Source organism: Melospiza melodia, chromosome 5, assembly GCF_035770615.1.
Source record: "Melospiza melodia melodia isolate bMelMel2 chromosome 5, bMelMel2.pri, whole genome shotgun sequence".
Classification (NCBI taxonomy): domain Eukaryota; kingdom Metazoa; phylum Chordata; class Aves; order Passeriformes; family Passerellidae; genus Melospiza; species Melospiza melodia.
The window spans coordinates 24,642,731-24,665,178 of NC_086198.1; the positions used below are offsets into that span (position 1 = coordinate 24,642,731).

The 22,448-nt window shown below is 39.0% G+C and overlaps 1 protein-coding gene across 2 annotated transcripts in view; it reads right to left on the reverse strand.

Moving 5' to 3' along the window:
• The window catches only part of CCSER1 (coiled-coil serine rich protein 1), a 607,381-nt gene that overhangs the window by 522,940 nt on the left and 61,993 nt on the right, over positions 1 to 22,448 (reverse strand). For both annotated transcript variants that reach the window (XM_063156613.1, XM_063156615.1), the window contains exons 2-3: positions 14,986 to 16,344; positions 11,958 to 12,145 (exon numbers count right to left, since the gene is read on the reverse strand). In XM_063156613.1, the coding sequence (XP_063012683.1) occupies positions 11,958 to 12,145; positions 14,986 to 16,300 (1,503 nt within the window). In that variant the 5' untranslated portion in view covers positions 16,301 to 16,344. The remainder of the gene's footprint in view (positions 1 to 11,957; positions 12,146 to 14,985; positions 16,345 to 22,448) is intronic.

The window sequence follows — 22,448 nt, forward strand, 5'->3', positions numbered from 1 at the left end:
GACAGTTTGTCTACAGAGATAGTTCTCTCTCACTGATGATGATTTGGGTTTGTTTAAAAGATAAACCAATTTTCCCACTGTGAGCAGATCACAGAAAATAATCCACTTTTTTTTGTAAACTTTAGAAGTGGTTCAGTGTAAAAACAAGTTAACCTATGCATAACTCAATGGACTGAGAACTAACTTACCTTAGAGTGAGGCATTTTACAACATCAAAAACACATCCTTAACACGTGCCTGGGAGCACACAATATCTGAAGCCCCATCACAACTGTATCTTATGTTCCTTTATTAATTTTTCTTTCTGCATAATCTTTAATGATTGCTTCCTCTAGACTCGAGATGGGGAATACAAAGGATCCCAAGCTATGAGGAAAGCAAATGTTTTGCAAAAGGTACCTTCTCTCAGACACAAGGAAAAAAATTGTCCTGACTCTGTACTGTGATGATTAGTTTAAGAGTGTAGGTGTGAGAAAGGCATATTAATTAGGCATCTCAGAAAAACGTTGTGATTTAACTTTAACCAGAGCCAACATGAACAGAAGTAACAGGCATACATTTTTATTCATAAAGATGCAAAAATATTCCTTTTCCTTTATTTTTTTCTACAGGCTGAGAGAAGGCAAAGTATTTCAAAAGAAAATATATAGCTTTGATAAAAAGATCAAATTGCTTTCACCACGTCACATATGACCTTAAAGAATAAAGACAAAAATGACAACATTTTATATTCATCTGGAGGAAAGACTCTGCTGAAATGTGACTAATGAAAATACTTAAACTATTGCGCATACTGCCATACTTTCAGCAGGAAAACTGCATTACTGCCTCTTCCAGCTGAAATGCCTGACAGGTTTGTGCCAACAATGCTTACTTTAGAGGCTGCTGTATTTTCCTCTGAACAACGTCCCCTATAGGGAACAATCACAGAAGATAAAACTAACTCCTGAATTTCAATGTTTCAGGTAACGGAAGGATTAAAAATTTCTCTTGAACAACCAGGTTTTGTAAGCTCTTGGCCTTGTTAGTTCCCAGCTTCTCCCTCAATTCCTGCCTAATTTATAAAAAAATATAGACAGCCTCTCCAATCTTTCCAGCTTCTTTAACTGAAGTACTTCCCATCCTCTTAACTTGCAGATTTCCTAGTCAAAACTTTCTCCTGAACTTTTTTCCTTCCCAATGTTTCATCTCTTCCTTTTCCACAGCACCTGCAGTGAACTCCATCCTATCCTAAATCACAATTTTCTTACATTTAACTCTTCCTTTGTAATCTGCACTTCATAACCTCACCCATTTTCTAAAGGCAACACAGCCCAGTCTCCAGGAAGTCCTGCCCTTTATCCTCCTTGCTTCTCCCTCGATCAGGTTCTCATTTTTCCTACTGCATTTCCTCCACTCCAGTAAGGAGACAGATTTCAAAACCTGGCAAATTTAGAAAGATGGAAGTCTTCCAGGATAACTGTCTGCCAAGTCTTCATATTTATAAAGGCAACTTCATTTAGCTAAGTGTTCCCTCCCACTGTTTACTCCTGTTGCTTCACATATCACAAGTTTCCCAATGCTTATTTTGGGATAGTTTCTTCAAAATATATTCCCAACACTTAGAATCTAATCATTTTGGTTAGAGTGACTAAGTCAAAACTGTTGGGTTTTACTTTTATCAACTAAAAGATGCCAAAAAGAAGATGACAAGAGACTTCTGATTTTTGGAGCAGTCAAAACTAACCTCATTTCCTTAGATATACTAAAAAAATAGTTATTCAGTGAAGAATCTTGTTGGAGTCATTTGCAGGAGACAAATTCTGCTACACTGCTGCCTGTTCCACAGCATCAGACCTAACAGGGTGCGTATGTGGGAGTAACCTAAAACAAATATGAATAAAAAACAATAAAGTAAGAAAAACTGAAGCCCTTCTTCCTATCCAAGATATCTGTCTGAGCAACACAAATAGACGTCAGTGAACAACTTTCTATTAGCTCTCAATTGATTAAAATCCCCATCCCGTTGCAGATGTTCAAGATCCCAAAGCAGGCTGTTACTACACATCTTAATTTCCTTCCTTGGGTTTCCTTGCGTACCAAACAAGGCATTTTGTGTCGTGCAACTAATTGCTCCACCTACTCCTAACAACTACTTTACAAGTACCAACATTCCTCTGATTGCAAATCAGCTCCAAATCATAACAGCTATCCAGATTGTTAATGCAAATATAAACCTTACACATTTATCCAACACTAGTACTCTTCAAAGTCCAAAAAGCCTCTCATAGAACAAAATCATGGAGTATTTTTTACTTTATCAAGAATTCAAATACAAAACACACATTAAAAGTGTAATAATTTTGGAAAGTTTATGCTGTTTGGGGGGTTGTGTCCAGTTTGTTCACGAAAACATCTACACAGTGAGTTAAAAAAGTTTACAAGATAGATACTAAGTTATCCACCAGGTCTATGTTATTTAATTTAATTTTAGTAGTTCTAGTGAATGAATGCTATGAATACAGAAAATTCTCAGGGGCAAAAAAATGCGTTTTAGCATTTAATTCCTTTCCTGAATGATATACTGTTGCCTACTCTTCACTAAAAGGTGAACGAACCTAGACAAACATTCCCAAACCTGATTTCCAGGTGTCAAATCATAAAGCACAATTCTGAGCTTTTCATGGGCTAGCATGCACTTGACTTTAAACCAGAAAAATCTCCTGTTCTAAACGGCAAGCTTCAGGGTCCACAGCTAGTTTTCCAGCCCCTGCCAAATCCTTAATCCAGGGTTCATCTAGTATTGCCTCCAGCAACACACTGGCAAGACAAGAAGGACTGCAAATATAAATGACCTAACAAGTGACCCAACAGAATTTCCATTTCTCACCCCATTACCTTCTTTTTATCAATCAAAGGGATCAAAGGCCTGGAAGAAGCACCCTACCCTGAACTGCTGTAGCCTGGGGAAAAAAATACTGTATTTAATCTGAGTTTATTCTCACATGAGCAAAAGAATACAAACAGGCAGCTTATAGTAAGCCATTCCAGAACTCACACTACAGAACCATTTATGGGCACACTGTTTGAGGGACCCACACAGCAGGAAATGATGTGCATAAGAAAGGGCAAAATTAGTGACTTCAAGAACAAAGCCAGGGCAATTCTCTGGTTTTATTTTCATAAAAAAATAAGTGAGTGCAAACCACCGATGAATCATCTGACCTACAGGATGATAAACCCAAGACACTGATTTCTACTCACTAGTCATAAATTTCAAGTTCAGTGAATTATCTGTCTATGAACTGTCTCCCTTAGAAAAGTCCTCTAAAAATTTCAGTTTTCTTATTGCCTGTATTACTTGCATATGCTAACCCAAGAAGATACATACCACAGCTGCAAAAATATTGCCTATGCTAAGGGCATCTCCCAAGATAAAAGGCATGACTGTCATCTTCTAGGGCATAGCAGATATACAATTTAAGTAATTTACCTTCTTTTTCTGAGGAAGTACTTTCTTTTACCAATACTGGGTAGAAAACTGTTTCCACTTAAGTATTATTCATTGCATGAAGGCCCCTCCTTTATTTAAAAATCAAGTGTAATAAAACACATTAAACCAGCCACCATAGCTCAGATAACCCTCTAAGCTGTCTCCACCAACGATAACTTCCATGTGTCACAGACATCTTTTAATAAAAATCCTTTCTTTAGGATTTTCCCCCTTCTGAGAAGCTGTGGCCTCAGCAACAAAATGTAAACAATGGTTATCTGCTGCTGTGGAATGCAACAGGTGGATCTGTGATCGGTCTCCTGTGGGTGTTTGGATTTACTGACCACTCACAGCAGAGCTGCTGTTGCTCTCTGCCAGGACACAGATCTTTGTTATTCATTCTTTTCTGTTCTTAGCTTAGCTAGCCTTCTGAGAACTTTTTCCTTCTATTTCTTTTCAGTATAGTCATAATGTAATATATGTCATAAAATAATAAATCAATCCTTCTGAACATGAGGTCAACATTCTCACCTCTGTCTTCATCCTGCAACCCTTGTGACCACTGTCACATCCACGTTCCCCTGACTTCTGTCTTTCTGCAAGGAAGAGACCCCAGTATGCAAACTAAGTACATCAGGTGCCACTGCCACCTCTTCCAATTCTTTCAGAAATACTTGTTAGAGTCCCAGTGGCCTCTTCACTCTCACACTTCTACCTCCCACCTGCCATCACTGGATATCACAGCAACTCCCTGTAAACCACCTCCTTTCTCTGGCACCCCTGCTCCATGAAGTAGGATGGGGAAATATAGAAGACTCTGTGTATACATGAGGGTGATCCCAGTTCCTGTGACTTTACAGTGTCAGCCCAACATAGCATATTTGCAGGCAGAAAGACTGGGCAGAGCCCACAGGCACAACAAACAAGTTGGGAGCACAATGGGAGTGTCAAGAGAGCTCTGATTAGAATTCCCTTTGGCTCCCTATCCTTCAAGACTGGATTCATCTCTTCCCAGTATCAAAGGCCTTTGAGTATTTGACACACACAGGGTGGTCATGAGTGTCATAAAGACAGCCAGGCTCCTCATAGTGCTGCCCAGGGAATAGAGAAGTGCAAACTGAAATACAGAAAACCCAAGAAAAGTTTTGTTCTTTTTTTAAACCATAAATCTGGATAAACACCTGGACAGGCTGCCAAGTGAGGCTCTGGATCCCTACCCTCAGAGACACCAAATCCAACTACACACATCTCTGGGTGTAGGGATGCCATCCGTGACACTGATTTGAGCAGAGGTGTTGGACCATATCATGCCCAAAGGTGCCTTCATGCATCAGCGACTGTTTCTCTTCTAATATTGATTAACATACTGTGAAAGCTGGCAGGGAGCATTCATGAGATTTTTCACAGGATTATTCCATCCTTGGTAAATCCCTGACCACTCTCACAAGTCCACAGCATGATAGGCACTGAGCAGAAGGTAAGTATCTTCACCACAAATGAGTTACTGCTTTGGTGGTGGCACCATAGGTGGCAACAAAGATTTTAGTAGCCTGCATGCACAAACAGACTGAGTGATTTACTTCAAGAAAACTGCATAACAATCTTGCTGCAGCACTCACCTGTATTCAGAACATGGAAAACATGGTAATGAACAGAAAAGTGAAACGTAAAAGTCATCATAAAATAGAAAAATAACCAAGCTGATTTTGCTTGACAAACGTATCTATCTATTTAAACAATATTTATGACTAGGGTGTATTTTAGCATATTACCAGATACTTCTGTGCAGAAAAAAAATCTTTCCCTTAATGTGGTAAAAGAAACCCATAAAGATAATATCAACTCTAAATGATGAGCAGCTTCAGAACAAGCTACCTCTTACATTAACTGGCAAAAACATTTGGGGATGTAGTAAGACTAGCACAGAAATGTGTTTTGTTAGACAAATCCATCAACTGCCTGTAGTTTCTATTTTGAGTCTCAATAAATAGCTATGTTTTTTCTGAAAAATATTAAAACACAAAACTAAACACAATGCACTACAGGGGACACCTACCTATAGTTTAAGAAGTTCAGTGTCCTGTAAATTAGTTCAAACAACACTTAGAGTAAGTACTCCAACAAGTCTTCAGAAAATATACCAGATACCCAATTTGTACGGGGTTTGGATGGGAAAGAGTTGCATTTTTTCATATCCACTTGCTTTTATGGTGCTGTGTTGTCGATTTGTGACCAAATCAGTGTTATCAACACAGCAAGATGTGATTTAGCTATTGCTGAGCAGGGCTTGCACAGCTGTCAAGGCCTTTTCTGCTCCTCACATGCCCTGCCACTGAAGAGGCTGGGAGTGAGCTAGAATTTTGAGAGGGGGGCACAGTTGGTACAGCTGACCCCACTCAACCAAAGGGATCCTGCCATATGATGCTGTGCTCAGCAGTTCAAGCTGGGCAGGAAGAAGGAAGGGGGAATGCTTGCACTCATGGCATTTATCCTGCACAGCAGCCATGAGGTGTGACAGAGCCCACAGAGCCCTGCTTCCCGGGGATGGATGGAGGGATACCTGTCCACGCCTGGGAACTACTGAATGAACTGCTTTGGGTTTGCAGCTTTTCCCTTCCCTGTTAAACTGTCCTTATCTCAGCCTACAAGTTCTCACACTTTTACCCTTCCACTTCTCCTCCTCATGCTGCCACAGGGAGTAAGCCAGTGGCTGAGGGGTGCAGTTTCACCCACTGCAGTTAACCCATAAAACCACAGAAAAAACTAATTCTGTTCTATTTTTGCTACAAATCAAATGCATCCACCCACTACCATGATGATTCTGAGATTTAAAACTGCTAATAGCTCTACCTTCTACCTGTATAAATATAACTCAATTCAATTTAAATAATTACTCCAATGTTAGATTAACAGTTTACCCTTTTCTGGGCTGTGATTATGTCCTTAAAGAAGAGCATAGAATATCACAGCATAAGCATTAAGTCACATCTAAATTAATTTCTGTTAGCTACTTGATCTCAAAAATTAATTCAAAGTGTTTAACAACCACAATCTGATTTTCACAAGCCCTTCATTTGTTAAGAAACACACATTACACTACAGACATTAATTTCCCACGGGGTAGTTACCCAAAAAGCTTCTAGTTGAGTTGACCTAAAAATCACAGCCAAAATGCTTAAATCCCTATCTGCAATTTCCATTTTTTTTTATCCTATTAGTATGTGAAAGGCACTTTCTCCACGCTAAATTAGAAATATAAGGCTCAAATTACTAAGTACCTATAGTCAGCAATTTACTTCTGTCTGGATAGCAGTGTTCAACCAAAGTACTCCTGACAGTTCTTGCTTTAAGTGGCTTCCACAGTTTCTTTTCAGAAAGGAGCAAAATGCCACATTCATTGCAAAAGGGAAAATTTTGTTACTTTAGTATCAATCTAGTTATAAACTAATGCTGTCAAGTCCACTTCTCATGAAGGGTGAACCACTGCCTTACAGGGTTTGCTTGAACAGCTCAGTAACAATTGATGTTCCTAAATATTCTCCCTTGAGAAGCTCAGCATAGCAGAGATGAATTTGAATTAAGCAGAAATACCATAATTCAGTGACAGAAAAAGAACAGCACATCTATTTTCATTATGACAAAGCTTTTATGAACACCACAGATAGCAGAGATAATACACCCTTATAGCAAGTTAAAAGCAGTTTGTAGCTATTCCAAGCACACGTAACATTGCTAGTTGTAAAGAAGGTTGTGCAGAAGACAAAGAATTGTGTGCATCTTGCTTAACTAGTTCACATTTTTCTAACAGCCTTTGCATATCTGAAAAGGCTGTTTTCTTTGAGGGTTTTTTCCAACCTAAACTGAAACCCTGAGCACCCAAATCCTCCCTCCAACATTTCACTCACTGCCTTTCCGGGGCAGGGTGCTAAGGCATTAATAATTAGCGCTAGTCTGTAGAAGGAGAGCATACTCCACAAGGTTTTCTCAGGTCTTTACAGGTTACATGTATGGGTGACAAAAACAGCCACATTCAACTTCACTTTCAAATCTACCCATTGGTCACTCTCCAAAACTCATTCAACTGCAGGATTTTCAACAGCAGCTTCTACCTCACGCACTAGCCACACATTGCACAAAAATCAGACTTCCAGAAAGTCAAGGTTAAAGTAACCTCAAGCAAAGATGAAAGTTACTTCAATTCTCTCTAGACTAGCAGCCAGCCTAGTCTGTTTCATACTCTGTGCTTAATCACACATCAGCAAAATACCATACAACTCAGCATAAGCAAGGGGAACATGAAAAACATCTTAGCCCTTTTTCATGTACATTCACTGAAGTCCATGGGGGCACAGCATCCTGTTGTTTCTGTCATGATGTAGCAACTGGATTAAAAACGGTGCTTGATAATAAATCAGGTGCTCAGGTAACATTAAAGTTATCTTTAAGAAGCAATAAGCATACTTTCATGAGCTACAGATTTGGGTATGGCCTGATAAGGCACAACATCAAATATAGGAAGAGATTTGAATACAGTGGTTTGGATAACAGCTCCATCATTCTAAGTACCATTTCTGAAGCATACTAAAAGCCTTACTATTAAAACTACTAAGCCACCCCAAACCACTTGGGTAACACAACTGAGGTGGAGTAACCCACACACAATATCCAGGATACCAGCCACAATTTAGACCCCAGCTGCTAATTGAATAATTACCACACATGTTCTGGCCATAACACACTTTCATTAGTGACCTCTGCTTTGGCCTTCTGCTCTCTCCAGACACACTAGGAGTCTCAAATATTTGCAGTTAATCTCTCTTTTGCAAGCATATTTCTGTGTCAATCACTTACCTTTATTCTATATTCCCAAAATGTCAGATGGCTCCCTCTATACTAAATTAGTGAATTAATAATTTTTTTTAAATTTAATGTTTAACTAACATACTCAACTAATTGCAGTATCAAATTGAATTCCTGCCCATGAAATACTGCCTTGTATTCTGACACTGGGTTTTGCATTCATTGTTCCCAATTTATGTTGTACATTTACTGAGATTCTCAGTACTTGGAGCATCCCCACTTAAGTAGCATGGAACAGGCATGAGAAAATGGGGATTTTGGCTTAGCATCAGCACTGGATGGATAAGCAAAAAAAGCTCAGTAAAAACTTTAGTAATGTAGTACCAGCATGCATCTTGAAAAATTATCTTTGGGCAAGGCAAAAAATTAAACTGAAAATTTAGAAAGAAAATTAAGCAAATTTTGAGGTACCTGCAGTTACCCAAGTGCATGATAGGCAGCATGGGAGAAAACACAAATACAATTATTTGACAGCTTGGCAAAAGGGCCACTGTTAAAGCTGAGAGGAAAAAGGCAGGGATGACCTTAGGCCTCAAAAGTCCCTGGTTTCATATCTAATATATAGGAACCACAGGAAAGATGCAAAGCAAGAAATGGCACAGCCAAAGCAACAATGCAGAAAAATAAGTTGTGCAGCTCTAATTGGGCTGGCACAAGTCAGCAAGGCTGCTTTGCTCCAGGCAAAGGAAGCTGATGATGCAGCACTGAAGGCAAGCACAAAAGTTTTTACCTGCAAAGGTGAAAAGTTGAAGCTGAATTTAAGAAGCAAGAAACAGGCAACAGCTAGAGAAGATTCTAGTATGAGAAACTGAAGAGAAAACTGTGCTGAAGAGTGCCCAGAGAAACACAGTCCTGCAGTGTTCACCCACTGAGACAAGAAGTTGAGAAATAAGGGGTTTTTAGTTAAGTAGTACATGTGCTGATAGACAGGCATGGGAAAGGAAGCAGTTGTAAAGACAAATAACTATTTTCCTTGCAAAGAACAGCAGAGAGGCAGAAGGGCAGATCTGCAAGGGACAAATGTAAGCCAGCAGTCTGGGTCCACTGCACATACACAGAGTGAAAACACATGTATGCATACAGCACAGTGCAGCTCATGCCTTGAAATTGGGCAGTGTGATCTAGGTGCTCCCACCATTCTCTCAAGCTTTTCTTTGAATCTGGAGTAATTCACAGTAACTGCCATTCATATGATCCTACATGACTCTCCAGTCTCAATGACTTGAATTTGCTAGCATTTAAAAATCTCTATCATACATAGAAAAAATTTTAATATCTTTTCTCTGTGCTGATAAATGTGATATTCAAGATACTCACTTTTCCATATTAGCTACTACTATGACAAGTGATGGATAGTTCTGTTGCTCACACACATCTCACTATCTCCTAGCTCCAAGTTCTGTTACACATAAAGTTTGGGTTCCCCTGCTGTTCTGTCTCCTAAGCCTTTTAAAGAATTTGCTTGGAGTCATTTGGTGGTGTGATTTTTTTTCATGTGGTAAATCTAATTCTCATTTTGCCAACTATCCAGGTTGACATTCTTTTCATTGGTCTGGCAGGACTGCATATTTCAGACCATTCAGGTCTTTTGCCTGTACTAATTCACATTTTTCTTTCCTTTTGTCTCTCTTACACATCGGAAAAGAAGAACCACCTAGGTATAAAAAGCAGGCAAAGTATAATTTCTACCAACCTTCTGAAGCATAGTTAACTAGACTATATGTTATATGAAAAGATTTAAACTTGTTAACTCGTTGTTCATTGTTAAAGCATTAGAATGACCAGAGTTTATAGAGCAATATCCATCTCTTTAAATTGCATCATTATCAATACTTCTCATTTGGAAAGGGTCTACTATACTGCACAGACTAACAACACGAAAGTGCTCAAACACATGTCCTGAATTGCAGTTATCACTGCTCAAAACCATTTCTGGTGAAACGGTGCCCTCTTGTAGCAGGAATCAGCCACTGCAAGAACAGCAGCTCTGTAAACACACAGCTGGCAATCCAAATCCATCTGAAGCACTTCCTTCACATCGTTATTTACAATACTATGAAATAGGCACACTTGCAGAGTTTTTCTGAAAGATTTTTTTTTCTTCCTTAAATTTCATTTGCAAACAGCACATGGTCTTAGCCAGAATATCAGTCTATCCAAGCCTTTACCTTTCATCTTCGAAACAAGAACTGACAATTATGCGAGAATACACTGCTGACCAAGATGTTCAGGATAAAGAACAATTTCTCAGATGCTGGGTTTTTTTACTTCCTGTCTCCTGTGAAAAATGTCACATCCCTTCAGCAAGACTTTCTGCTCCTCACTCCCAGTCCCTCAGCAGAAGCAGTGCACACTGCCTGCCAACAAGAAAAAACTCAAACAGGGGCAAAGATACAGGAACACAATTTCTTCAGCTTAACAAGACATCTGGGTGATGCCAGAAAGCCACATCCACAGGCACGGCTGCTTGCTCAGTGCTTCAGAGCAGAACTGCACAGCAATGCTGTCCTTGCCACAGGGGCCTCTGCTCTCCCCCAAGGATTTGTCATCCCTTAAATGTCTGTGGTTCATTGCTCTCCAGAACAAAATTAATACAGGCAGCCATGTGACTCATGTTGTTCTAGCCATCTAAGAAAGATAAGGCTTTTTATAATACTTTGTGTAGTAACATCGATTCTTTACCTAGTATTTATTCTTCATCAGCATCACTCATTGGTAGCCATCTGCTACTGTGGTGTTAAACACAAATTGATTGTGAAAAGTTCTATTTTCTTAAGACAAGAAGATAATATCCATATGTAATATGGGGAAAACAGGAATAATTTTACCTTCTCTCATGAGCATGCTCTCTAATCTTGTTTTAGAAGTCCTTAGTCTGTGACTGTATTACCAATAAGCATAAGCAAATCCTATCAATATGGGGACAAACTTGCTAATAGCAGTGGGGAAAAAAGCTCATAGATTTCATAAACAAAACACAAAGAAGGGATCAGATTACCACCTAATCCCATCCACACTTTTCCTACTTCCCGCTGTTCCTGGGTTGTCACACTTTCCCATTTCCATCATTAATACGGAGCTACACAGAAGGAAGTGCAATAGCATCAATATAGCCTAGTATTTAAACCAACACAGATCTGCCTAACAGCTTGGGTCTAGGAACCCAAAAAAGGTTCACATGCCTGAGTCAGGGTTACCCAATATGTTAGGGCATAACTCCATCTGCATAATGCTTTGTATACCCACATGAAACAGCATCTTTAAATATCATCACATTCTTTCTGGGTCTGAAAAATCACATGTCATTCACTTCCTGCAAAAAAACACTTTCTCTGTTTTTGCAGGCAAACTTCCTGCAAAAACAGAGAAACACGAAAAGCGCCAAGCACTAGCAAAACACTAGAGTATGTCAGCAAGAAACTCTTCAGAAAGTAGACAAACCTTTTGCAGCACTCCACCCTGCAAAAAAATACTTTTAATACCTGAAGCTGAGCCTGGATCACATTTTGGAAGCCTGAGACAGCTCCTGCCCTCTTCATTACTGTTCTATGTGAAGTCACTGCTTCTCACTATAGCTACACCAATGAGAGAAAAACAAACTTATGGATGTGGGAATAAAACTCACCATGCTGTTCATTTTGGAAGAGGACGAGCTTGCTCTCTGCTTCCTTAGGCTGTTAAGCTCTTCTGCATTTCCATCCTTTGGTTTTATGATCAGCCGGCTGCCCCCAGCAGTGCCTTCTGAAGAAGACCTCAGGCGTTTCTCAACAAATCTGCCCTCCCGGTACGGACTTAGGCTGTTGGCAACATCAACTACAAAGACAGAAGCAGACAGCAATTGCTACAGGGAACTGCTCTCTACAAGTATTTTCTGTGGTGGGATAGGATGTAAGAAAATAAAGATAGTGCAGAAGGCAGTCTCACACCTGAGGAGTTGCAGCTGTACTGATCACCAAAGATTAGGAACAGGCCTGCCCTTAACAGGCCACAGCTGTGTCCAGTAAGAAGACGAGTGCTACAAAAGAGTGGGTTAGCTGGGTGAGGAGAGTTGCAGTTTGTTGGCTGTGCTGAGAACAAAAAGGGAGTCAGTGCTGCGAAGAGATGACCATGAGAAATCACCAAGAAGGTATGAGAACTTTTGCAATAAGACGACAACAATTTTCTTCATCAGAACACTGCTTTGCTTGAAATAATTACACTGAAATTACATGAGAAATGTTCTGTGAAAATCAGACCATGCTTACCTAGATCAAGGTGTCACCTGGGCCCACAGTTCAGCCCCAATGATAGGCATGCCCAGCACACCACAGCCCAGTCCAGGGCTCCTCATAGAGTCCAGAAAGAGTCTTTGCTCCACCCTTTTCTTTCTCCCTTCATCATCGTAAAATCTACCACAGAAATTATCACTTGTCCAGTGGTGCCAAAACCCAACCTTGCCTAGGCCCCCAAGGTCAAGTAAGCCCAGGTAGTGAAGGACCAGGCGACAACTTTGTTACCCCTGTATAAGACAGGGATGCACATTAGACAGATTTCCATTTCTGTTCAGCATTCCTAACTTAGACTTACACCTGCACCTTCCATCAGCCTGCAGTCAGTGGGCAAAATCCCAGTCCAGTTAAAACAGTAACACATCAGAAAAAAAGGAAAAAAAGTACAGTTTGACATGCTAGGGCAAATTTAGAGATAGAGACAGATAAAAGAGTAGTAGCATAATAAATGTCACATATACAGAAAATCTTACCTTCTTTTGCATTTTGCAAGAGAAGAGACATTTTCCCTTAAGGTTCTCAAAAAAATCCATATCACATAAAAATACATAAAGGTATACGAAGAAATACATGACACGTCAAACCTGCTCATACATTAATGTCACATTTACAATGCTATCTATAATGATATCAGCTATGAGACCAGGTACAGAAATATCTATTACCAAAGAAAATGCACAGAAGTATTTTGTATTCACATCTAGATTTAAATACTATTTTAGAAAACTAAATGTTCAAACCAGTCTGTTTGCAACAGGTGTAACTGCTTATAACCATATCTTACTGATGGCCATATAATCTTTTCCTGTATTTGACTCATTTTATATGGCATGATTTTGTCTTATTTTCACTGGTTCCTTTGTACGCCTGGGAATTGCTAATTGGAAATACATGCTTCACAACACCAGGAAAAAAAAGTATTTTGAACAGCACTAAAAGAACAGAACAATTAATCAACAACTTTCATATAGTGCAATATTAGCTCTAGTGTTTCTGTGAACATGAATCCAATTTACAAAAACATCTGTATCACAATTTCAACTCCCTTTAGCTGCTTTACTGAAATACAGACTAAATATCAAATTGCCAATACATGAGTTTGAAATGCAGGCAGTATTTCTAAACACCCCTCCAAGCTGCTCACTTAGTGCTCTGCAGTACACTCTTGCAAGATAGATTTTGAAATAAGAGCTACTTACAGGTGGGACAATGTGGCAAGGAAGACAAACTGAGTGCTCAGGACCAGTAATATAGATAAATGGGAATATTTTTTCCCCAAAGTGACTGGCGTTCTGAGTGAAAGAGGAGCCCTCTGGTGAAAGCTAATTCAGTGGATTAATAAGACTTTCTATTGCCATTTAGGTACAAGATATCCAACTAAGCCAAGCAGTGACTAATAATTCAAAATGCAAGATTGCTTTTGATTGCTTATAATCCACATGGCTAGATAAACAACCAAGCAAAATGATGGGTGTGAATTTATATGAGTTTATACTTAAGATCATTCATCTTCTAATACAATCACTACAAATGCTGTCTTGTTAACTCTCAAATTTTGGCCCACCACATGAATCCTAAGGATTAAGCAAGAAAGCACCAGTCATTAAGCTGGCTTGAGAAAATCAACTGCCAGAGATAAATGTCTTCTGACAGGTGTCCTTCACTCAAGGGCCTGGTGTCTTATTTATCTGTATCTCTATAGATTGGGATTTCTAGGCAAAGTCTTTCCACTTAATCTTTTTAGTATTTCCAAATTACTCTGCATAAACTAAAGACCCAGTGTGAAATTTAAATGGTAATTGACTTCCTCAGTTTGATAGATGACAAAATGAGAATTTGGACACTTATTTCAGACGGAAGCAGAAACAGGACATTTCATACTTTGACAAAATATCCACTTTGAGCTACTCCATAACATCAGTTGAATAGAGAAAGCAAGACTATAAAATTCTAAACCAGATAAATATAAAATGAACTATATTATTTCCCAGAATCAGACTACAAGAACATTTATTTCTCTGGTGACATTTTCATCCCAAATTATGCAACCCCAAGGCTTAAGTCCAAAATTCCCATGTCTCAAGCAATCATAGCTTCAGCCTCTAACACGAGCTGGGAATCAGTATTTGCATTCTTAATTCATTTTCTATTAAGCAAAGCACAGACACAAACAGCACTTATGGGTGTTTGTAAACTCTAAAACACAAACTCAAAGAATTCACAGACTTTGCCTTTAATTCCTGCAGTTCTGGAGGAGGACACAATTTGTACTTTCTGAACTTCATAGTTAACAATTCTAGAAAACATTCTATGACAAAATAATCATTATAGAAGAAATGAGGCTAGCCCACCCAAACTCAAAAATGAAAAAACCATGAAACATACCTTTAGAATGGTTTGATTCATAACCCTGTTGTATTTTAAAGGACACAGGTTCAGAACACGGAACTCCATTAGACTCCACTACAGGAATTGCGTTTCTCATGTGCTTGGATGGAGTGCTTTCATCTCTGCTGCCACTCAACCCCCGTGCCTTTGGAGAGAGTGTCACTGGTTCTTCACTACACTCTAACGTCAAGGTTTCTAAATGTGCATTTTCTGAGTTATTTTTTTCTATGTGCCTGGCATCATTAATATGCAGTCCATTGGCTTGCAACAGTACTTTTGTTTGATTAGCAACTGAGGTTTTGAATAAGGTACTGGACTCCACACTGCACGAGCTTGCGTGACTCACAGGAGACACGCCAGCAGAATGGCCAGCACTTTGCACAGTATCTCTCTCCCTCGCAGGAGCAGCAGCAGGATTAAAGAAGACCTGAGAGGCAGAGACATCGTGGCCAAAATCCTCTGCGAGCAGCGCCCCAGGCCCACTGCTGGGCAGGGCATCAGCCTCTGACACAGAGTCCTCAGTGAGAGCGATGAAGTCCGAGGGGGTCTGGGCGGCCGTGAGGTCAGCCGAGAGCAGCGGGGACTGCAGGGAGCTGCCCACGCACTCCGTCGTCTCAGCCGAGCACAGAGGAGACGACTTGGCCATCACAGGCTCGCTCTCCACGTAGGATTTAACTTCCAGCAGGCACCTGGGCTGCTGCGCAGAGGAAACCGATTGACTCTCTGGAACTGGTTTGGAAAATTTGTAGTGTGATGAAAAAGACTTAGTGAGAAGTTTTCGTGTGGACTGTTTGACAGAGTATCGGCTCCGCTCTTCTGCAAAGCCCGAATCATCACCCTCATTTTTCCCAGAGCTTATGCAATTGATAAAGACATTCTTATTAGCTGAGGGCTCCTTTCCCTTTTCAAAATCATCTGTCAAAGACCTTGTTATCTTCTTGTTACGTGAACTGCCAAAGCCAACTGAATGCCTTCCTCTGCTTTTGATGTGCTCGTCTAAGCTGAGTTTGTGAAAAGCGCTAAGGGAAGATTGGGCACCATTTGAGATGTTAACATTTTGACTTGCTGAGTCAGGCTTCTGCTCACTCCCTTTCTTGTTATGGAAGCTAATGGAAGGGGTGCGGAAAATGCTCCGGCGCTTTCCTGTGCTCCCTGAGCTGGAGTTGGTGCTGGATGGGGAGGAGGTGTGGACACCAATGGCATTGGCAGAAGAAGGCGAGGAAGGAAGGGAGTCGTGTCTCCGGCTAACACTTCTCCTGAATATTGGCAACCGAGATACAAGAGTCGAGCGTCTGGATCCCGAGTCCCCCATCAGGGCACCAAGGGTCCGCGGTTCTTCACAGCCAATACAATAACCTGGGATGACAGAAAAACAAAGGGATGGGGGAAAGAAGATAAATTATTCAGCCTCAAAGACCACGCAAACAGATTTGTCAGTCAGCCTAAATACATGAGATGTCACCATCAATTTGTTGCATGCACATTACTGAAGGCTTCTAGCATTTCAGTGATATTCAATAGCCAGCACTGAAAACTGAGCAAAAATGTCACTTAAAATATTCTACCAAAAAAAGATACAATCTTATATACAATATCATACAGTATTCTATACTGTTACACTGGCTAATGATATAAAATCTAAATGCCAAGAAATATACAAATATATCGCCCAAACATCCTTGTTATTAAGTACTTATAAAGTGTAAGCACTCTTAGAAGACAGTTGATTTTTCATGATCTGAGTAAAAAAGTCATTATTTTGAATTTCCAAATACTCAGATTTTTGCATGAAAGAAGATGATCTAAATTTTTCAATCTTCACAGAACTTCCAGTTGGATTTCAATTACTTTATGTGCTTCTGTTAAAGGCTGTATCACTTTGCAGTACAGAAAATGATGGCATTGCAGTCCAGCCAAAATATCCAACATCAAAAATTCTTCCTAAACAACTCTAAGTTCAAGGCATTTACTGTCAAAATATGGGATCATGTTTCTAGATTTGAACTGTCATGTTTCTTTTGAACACTTCTTTGGAATTCTCTCACAGCCTATTTGCTTATAATTAGCTAATTTTTCATGGTTTTTGAAATTAGGGAGAAGTACTTCCATGCACAGACCCTTGGCCTTTTTTTATAAATATTTAAGCAAAACTTATTTTGATCAGCACCACAGATGTACTGGAAGAATATTAATCTCTGGAATATATACCAGTTCTATCTCCTTTTTGTTCTCATTATAATAAACTACCACTGTGAAAGACAGGACCACAGAGAGACAGCAATAAAAACATTTAATATATAATCACAGGGCTGTAGGAATTATGCCCCTATGTAACTTCCTGAGCTATTAGTATTCAGCACATGAAAATAAACTCCAAGTCAGCTGTCTAGACAATGTTTGTATGCCAAGTTGCAAAAACAAAGTAATACATCTAATGAGCAATTTAATATGTGTTATGTGGCTCAACAAGTACTTGTGAACAATGTATATATTTAGGCAGTGTATACATACACACAAATATACGTAAATGGAAACAGAAAATATTTAAGTATAAATAAAACTACATATATGTTTTGTAACTGTGAAAGAAAGGGTAACAAGTTCAAACAAAGACTGTTTCTGACTAGAGACTGACCTGCACTTTTCTGCTGGTAACATTTTTTTTAAATGCTAGTACAATTCCACTCTGAACATGCAGTGCCAAGCAGCCACACTATTCACAAGCACCAGGAATCAATAAGCAATTTTGTAGTTCAGGATGAGAAAAACAGCTTGGGAATAGTCACTAATTGCAAGAAGTCACTGGTGATCTCTGATGGCAAGCTAAAGCCTGACCTAGACAAGGCCCAGGTTCTGTGACTGACAACTCAATAGAATTGAGAAAAAAAATAGAAAAACTTTACCAGAAAAACTTTACTTTCACCAGTGAACAGAAGCACAGCCAGCTGTCCCATTTCACTGACAGGTGGGAAAGTTTGCATTTAGCTGGCGTTAACCCAGCTTGTTCACCTGTCCACAACTCTGCCTACCAAAAATGGGCTTTTGAAAGCCACATCAAACTCTTCCTCCCTCCCCTTCAAGCATCTCTGGCTTCTTTAACCACTTCAAGACCATAACTGTGTTGGGATTTCTTTGCTGTAGTGAATCTCTACCTGCAGGCTTACTGGTACACATAAGCACACACAAGATTTTTAGAGATTGTGAGGACTCTTTCCTCTATTTTAGGGAGAGATCTTAATTGCTGAAAAAAAAAAAAACACTTTAAAATGCAGTTTTACAATATCAGTAGATTCAAAATGTATTTTAAAAAAACTTTAAACCCCTGTAGGCATTTTATGGGTGTATGAAACATTTGCTGCTGCTTTTCTCTCTCCTGCCCACAGCTTAAATTGACACTTCACTGAAGAACAAGCCATCCTAGTTTATAACTACAAAATTTTCCAAGCTGAGAGCAGAAGGAAGCAGAAAACTGAGCAAAAAGCACAGTCTGTAACTTGCACTGTGAATACAAAGACTGTGTCTAAATAATAAGAGATTATTCCTAAGGACTGACCCTGAATAAACATAGCCTTGGCCTTCCAGGTGGTAATAAATTTTAATAGAATAATGGCCTCTAACAGCAGATAACAAAACAGCATTTATTCAGTTGATTCCTCCTTTCCTGTCTCTTGAAGGAAGAACACAAACTGTCAGCATTCCTCTAATTGTCTAAGTAGCAGAAATAGGAAGTACAATACACTCTTCTTTCTAGGTCTACAATAGCTCTCAGATAATATTTCTTTAAAAACACACTATTGTGCAAATATACCTGTATATTTGCATGCCTATGTGCATACACTGTTTGAATGCTGTGAATGTTCTAGTAATATTTTAATTATTCATTACTTCATAGAATCATATACCATTTACATACACATTTTGCACTGTTAACCTGCCAAAGTTTAGCATTAAGTTAAAATGACAACTTTTCTACTTGCTACACAAGGAAAAAAAACAAGTATTTCAAGATAGCAATACTTTCAGATACTACTGAAGCAGCACTACTGAAGTCTGATCTTCCATTAATTTTTTGTTTACAGCAGAGGAGTTATAAGCTGCCATATATGTCCTGTTATGACTAACGTAGGAGGTGTTTCCTTTCAGACTCCACATTTAACATGAGTGTTTGAACTTGCAACTTTACAGTAGTAACCCTTACAGAGTGAAATTCACTCCAGCTACATCTTCTCTGCAAAACCATTAGTTTTTTTTATCTAAAATCCTTGTCCCTGTGGGCATCATTCTTAAAACCTTCAACAGAGGCAAAAGGAAAGAGCAGAGAAAGACACCTTCGTTTAGGCTCCTTGTTTAGGACAAAATATGCTAGCACATAATGAGAATACTCAAGGAAACAGGCACACTATTCTATATGGAGGTTTGAATCTTGATCAAATACACAGCCATTACTTTGTAATACTTTCAAGTTCCAAAGTCCAGTTTCTACTGAAACTGAAGTGTTTACTCAGTGCTGAACAAGACAGACAATTTTTGCTTTTTATGGAATGGATTTTTGATGCATATTCTTGCAGCTGGCACTACACAAGACAGATGTTCATATAATGACAGAAAATGACAAAGCTGCTTTGAAAACAATTGCAGGCAGAATAATAGTGGATTATTTCAGAATCTTCTCTTCCTCAAGAGCTAAGCTACAGCTCAGAGTTTCTGAGCTCCTGTTCTCAGACCAATAGAAATGAGAAACCAAGTGTAAGCAAAATATTTCCCCTCTTAACAGAAATTTGAAAAGTTAATCAGATGGAAATGCTGGTCTGCACCAAAACATTGCAAAATGCAAATTAATCTCAAAAATATCTTAATGTCACATATTTAATTGCCAGAGAAGACCAAGAAAATTTTTTATATTTTGGCCTTATTCTTTCCCCATGGGAGATCTCTGGATGAACCATCCAGCTAATGTTGTAATATCAGGTCTTTATCTAGCCTACAGAAGTTGTCTGACTATAAAAAACACATAGGGTAAAATTATACAAGCAGCTCTGTATTCTATATGGCTCTTGTCAAATGAGACAAATTGCTCAACTTTCAGACAGTGAATGTAACTGCGGGGAAAAAAACACAAGTTTTAAGACGAGCAAAATTGTCAAAACATTACACCAGTATCTCCAGAGAAATACACTCCATCAATTCACCAGCTGAAAAATAAAATGCAGTACTTTTTATTTCAGCTTTTGCCCAGCAGCTACTCTCACAAGTATGCCAGAACTCAGTGCTTTCAATAAACAACAATTCCTTGTGCTTCTGGTTTTAAACCCCAGCAGATGGAGCCATGGATCTACTTTCTCAATAATTGCATATATGAAAAAGCAACAGTCTGTGCCTTTTACATTTCTTATTGCCTTTGAGGCAAAATTTAAGAATTGAAATTATTTGTGAATGTTACCATTATCATAATTACAAGTACACACCAAAAGACAATATGATGTGTTTATTCAACACTGTAGTGTGTAGGAGAATGCAAACATTCCCTTCATAAATAAACCAAACCTGCTAATACCTCTCAATACTTTCGAAACAAAGCTTTCCTAAAGAGGTTCTCCTTAAAGATGCAGAACTCCTAGAAATATTAAACAACATCTTCCAAACAAGAAACAAAACTGAATTAGCTATCAAAGTTTAAACTGGGAGATGACATGACACATAGCTGAAACACCTCAAACCTTAAATCAGAGCACAACATCAGTAAGCATCTGGAAGATTTTTAGGCTTCTCTCATAGTTTAAGGATAATGATACATTTTCTTTATTGCTTAGAACTGGGAACTATTCAATAAAAAAGAACACACAGGACTAAGATGTGCACCTTACACTGTGAAAATCCTGCCTCCATCCCTCACCACGCAGCAGAAGGCAAGGACCACCTCACAGACACAGTCTCTATAGACCAGCTGGCTCCAACCTTACACAGAAATTAAATTTGCCCCAGGATACTACAAATACCCACGAAACTACATGAAAATAAGTGTTTTTAAATGTCGGTGTGTCAACAGAAGTCCTGACGCAGCAGATGCACTTGTAAGGAGCAGTCCCTTAGTCCATGGGGTAACATTATAGCCTGTGGCTCCCACCTAAATTATTAAGCTCCCATCATTTGGATTCCATCACTGTATTGTCCTCAGCATTTAAGCATTACTGCCTTCAATAAAGTTCTAGTATTATTTGTCTCTCTAGGACATTTGTGACTTGACCTGCACAGCTCCCAGAGGTCACTGTGTGTGATCAAGCCTGTCCATGAGCACAATGTAGGAGTCTAAAAAAGCCATTAAAAATCAGTTTACATTTAAAACAAAAGCAAACAAACACCAGATAAATACTCAGGGCTTTAGCAGTTACCAAGGACAATGTAACCGAATTAATAGGATCTCACTGAAAAAAACAGCAAAGCCAAATGCCTGAACAGTAGAAGGCATTAGCTAGCAAAGAGGGGGGGGGGGGGGTTCAAATTCAAAGGCATTATCTAGGAAAGCGGGATGCTGTGACCCTAAAAAAATCTGGGTTTGCAAATTAAATGAGTGAAACTCCTCCCGATACATAACAGCTCCACTTGCTTTTGTGAATAACACACTTCTCTTTTCCTTCCCTATGCATGTAACCCTTGCAGCGTGGTACAGAGCTATAGTGCAGTCTGTGGAACAGCAGCCACAGTCATCATTCTCACAGTGAAATTTTGTAAACTCCTACCACGTCCACACCTGCTTGGAGATTAGTTTTTCTCAACAGTTTTTATAAACAACTGAAGAGCACCTAACACAGGGCACCAGACCTTTAAAAGTTATGTATGGCTACACATGCACACATGTAGAACTCCAGTCTTATTCCCCTCTGCACTGAAAAACTAATTGGGCAAAAAAGCTTTTATATATCTAGGAACAGCTTTTATAAAGCTGGAAAACAAAACAAAAACACTAAAAAAAAAACAAACAAAAAAAAAAAAAAAAAAAAAAAACAAAAAAAAAACAAAATTAAGAATCCAAACACTGTGTTACCCTAAGGCAAGAGATGAGATTTTTTTCAGTTTCCTGCATTCTGCAGCTCCGACCTACCTTTATTTTCAAATCCTCCTGTGCTTTCAGGAAATGAGAGAAGAAACAAGCAGATAAATTTGCAATAAAGAAGTCTGAAGCTACACAAATACATCAAAAGCCCATCTCCCATTTTGACAAGTCTTGTACCAGTTGAAGACAGTGATTTCATATATCCATAACTACTATTCCCAGTGTTGTGATTAAATTATAAGTGCAATAATCATTCAAAGACAACAACTGTAGGTAAGTCATCTATACATCCCCTTTTGACTGTAAGTTAGCCAGAAGAAAAACATAAGACAAGTCACACACAACTCATTCTATCATTTATTATCACTGGGTATGTAAATTTATCCCATTTCTACCATGTGAACTGTGG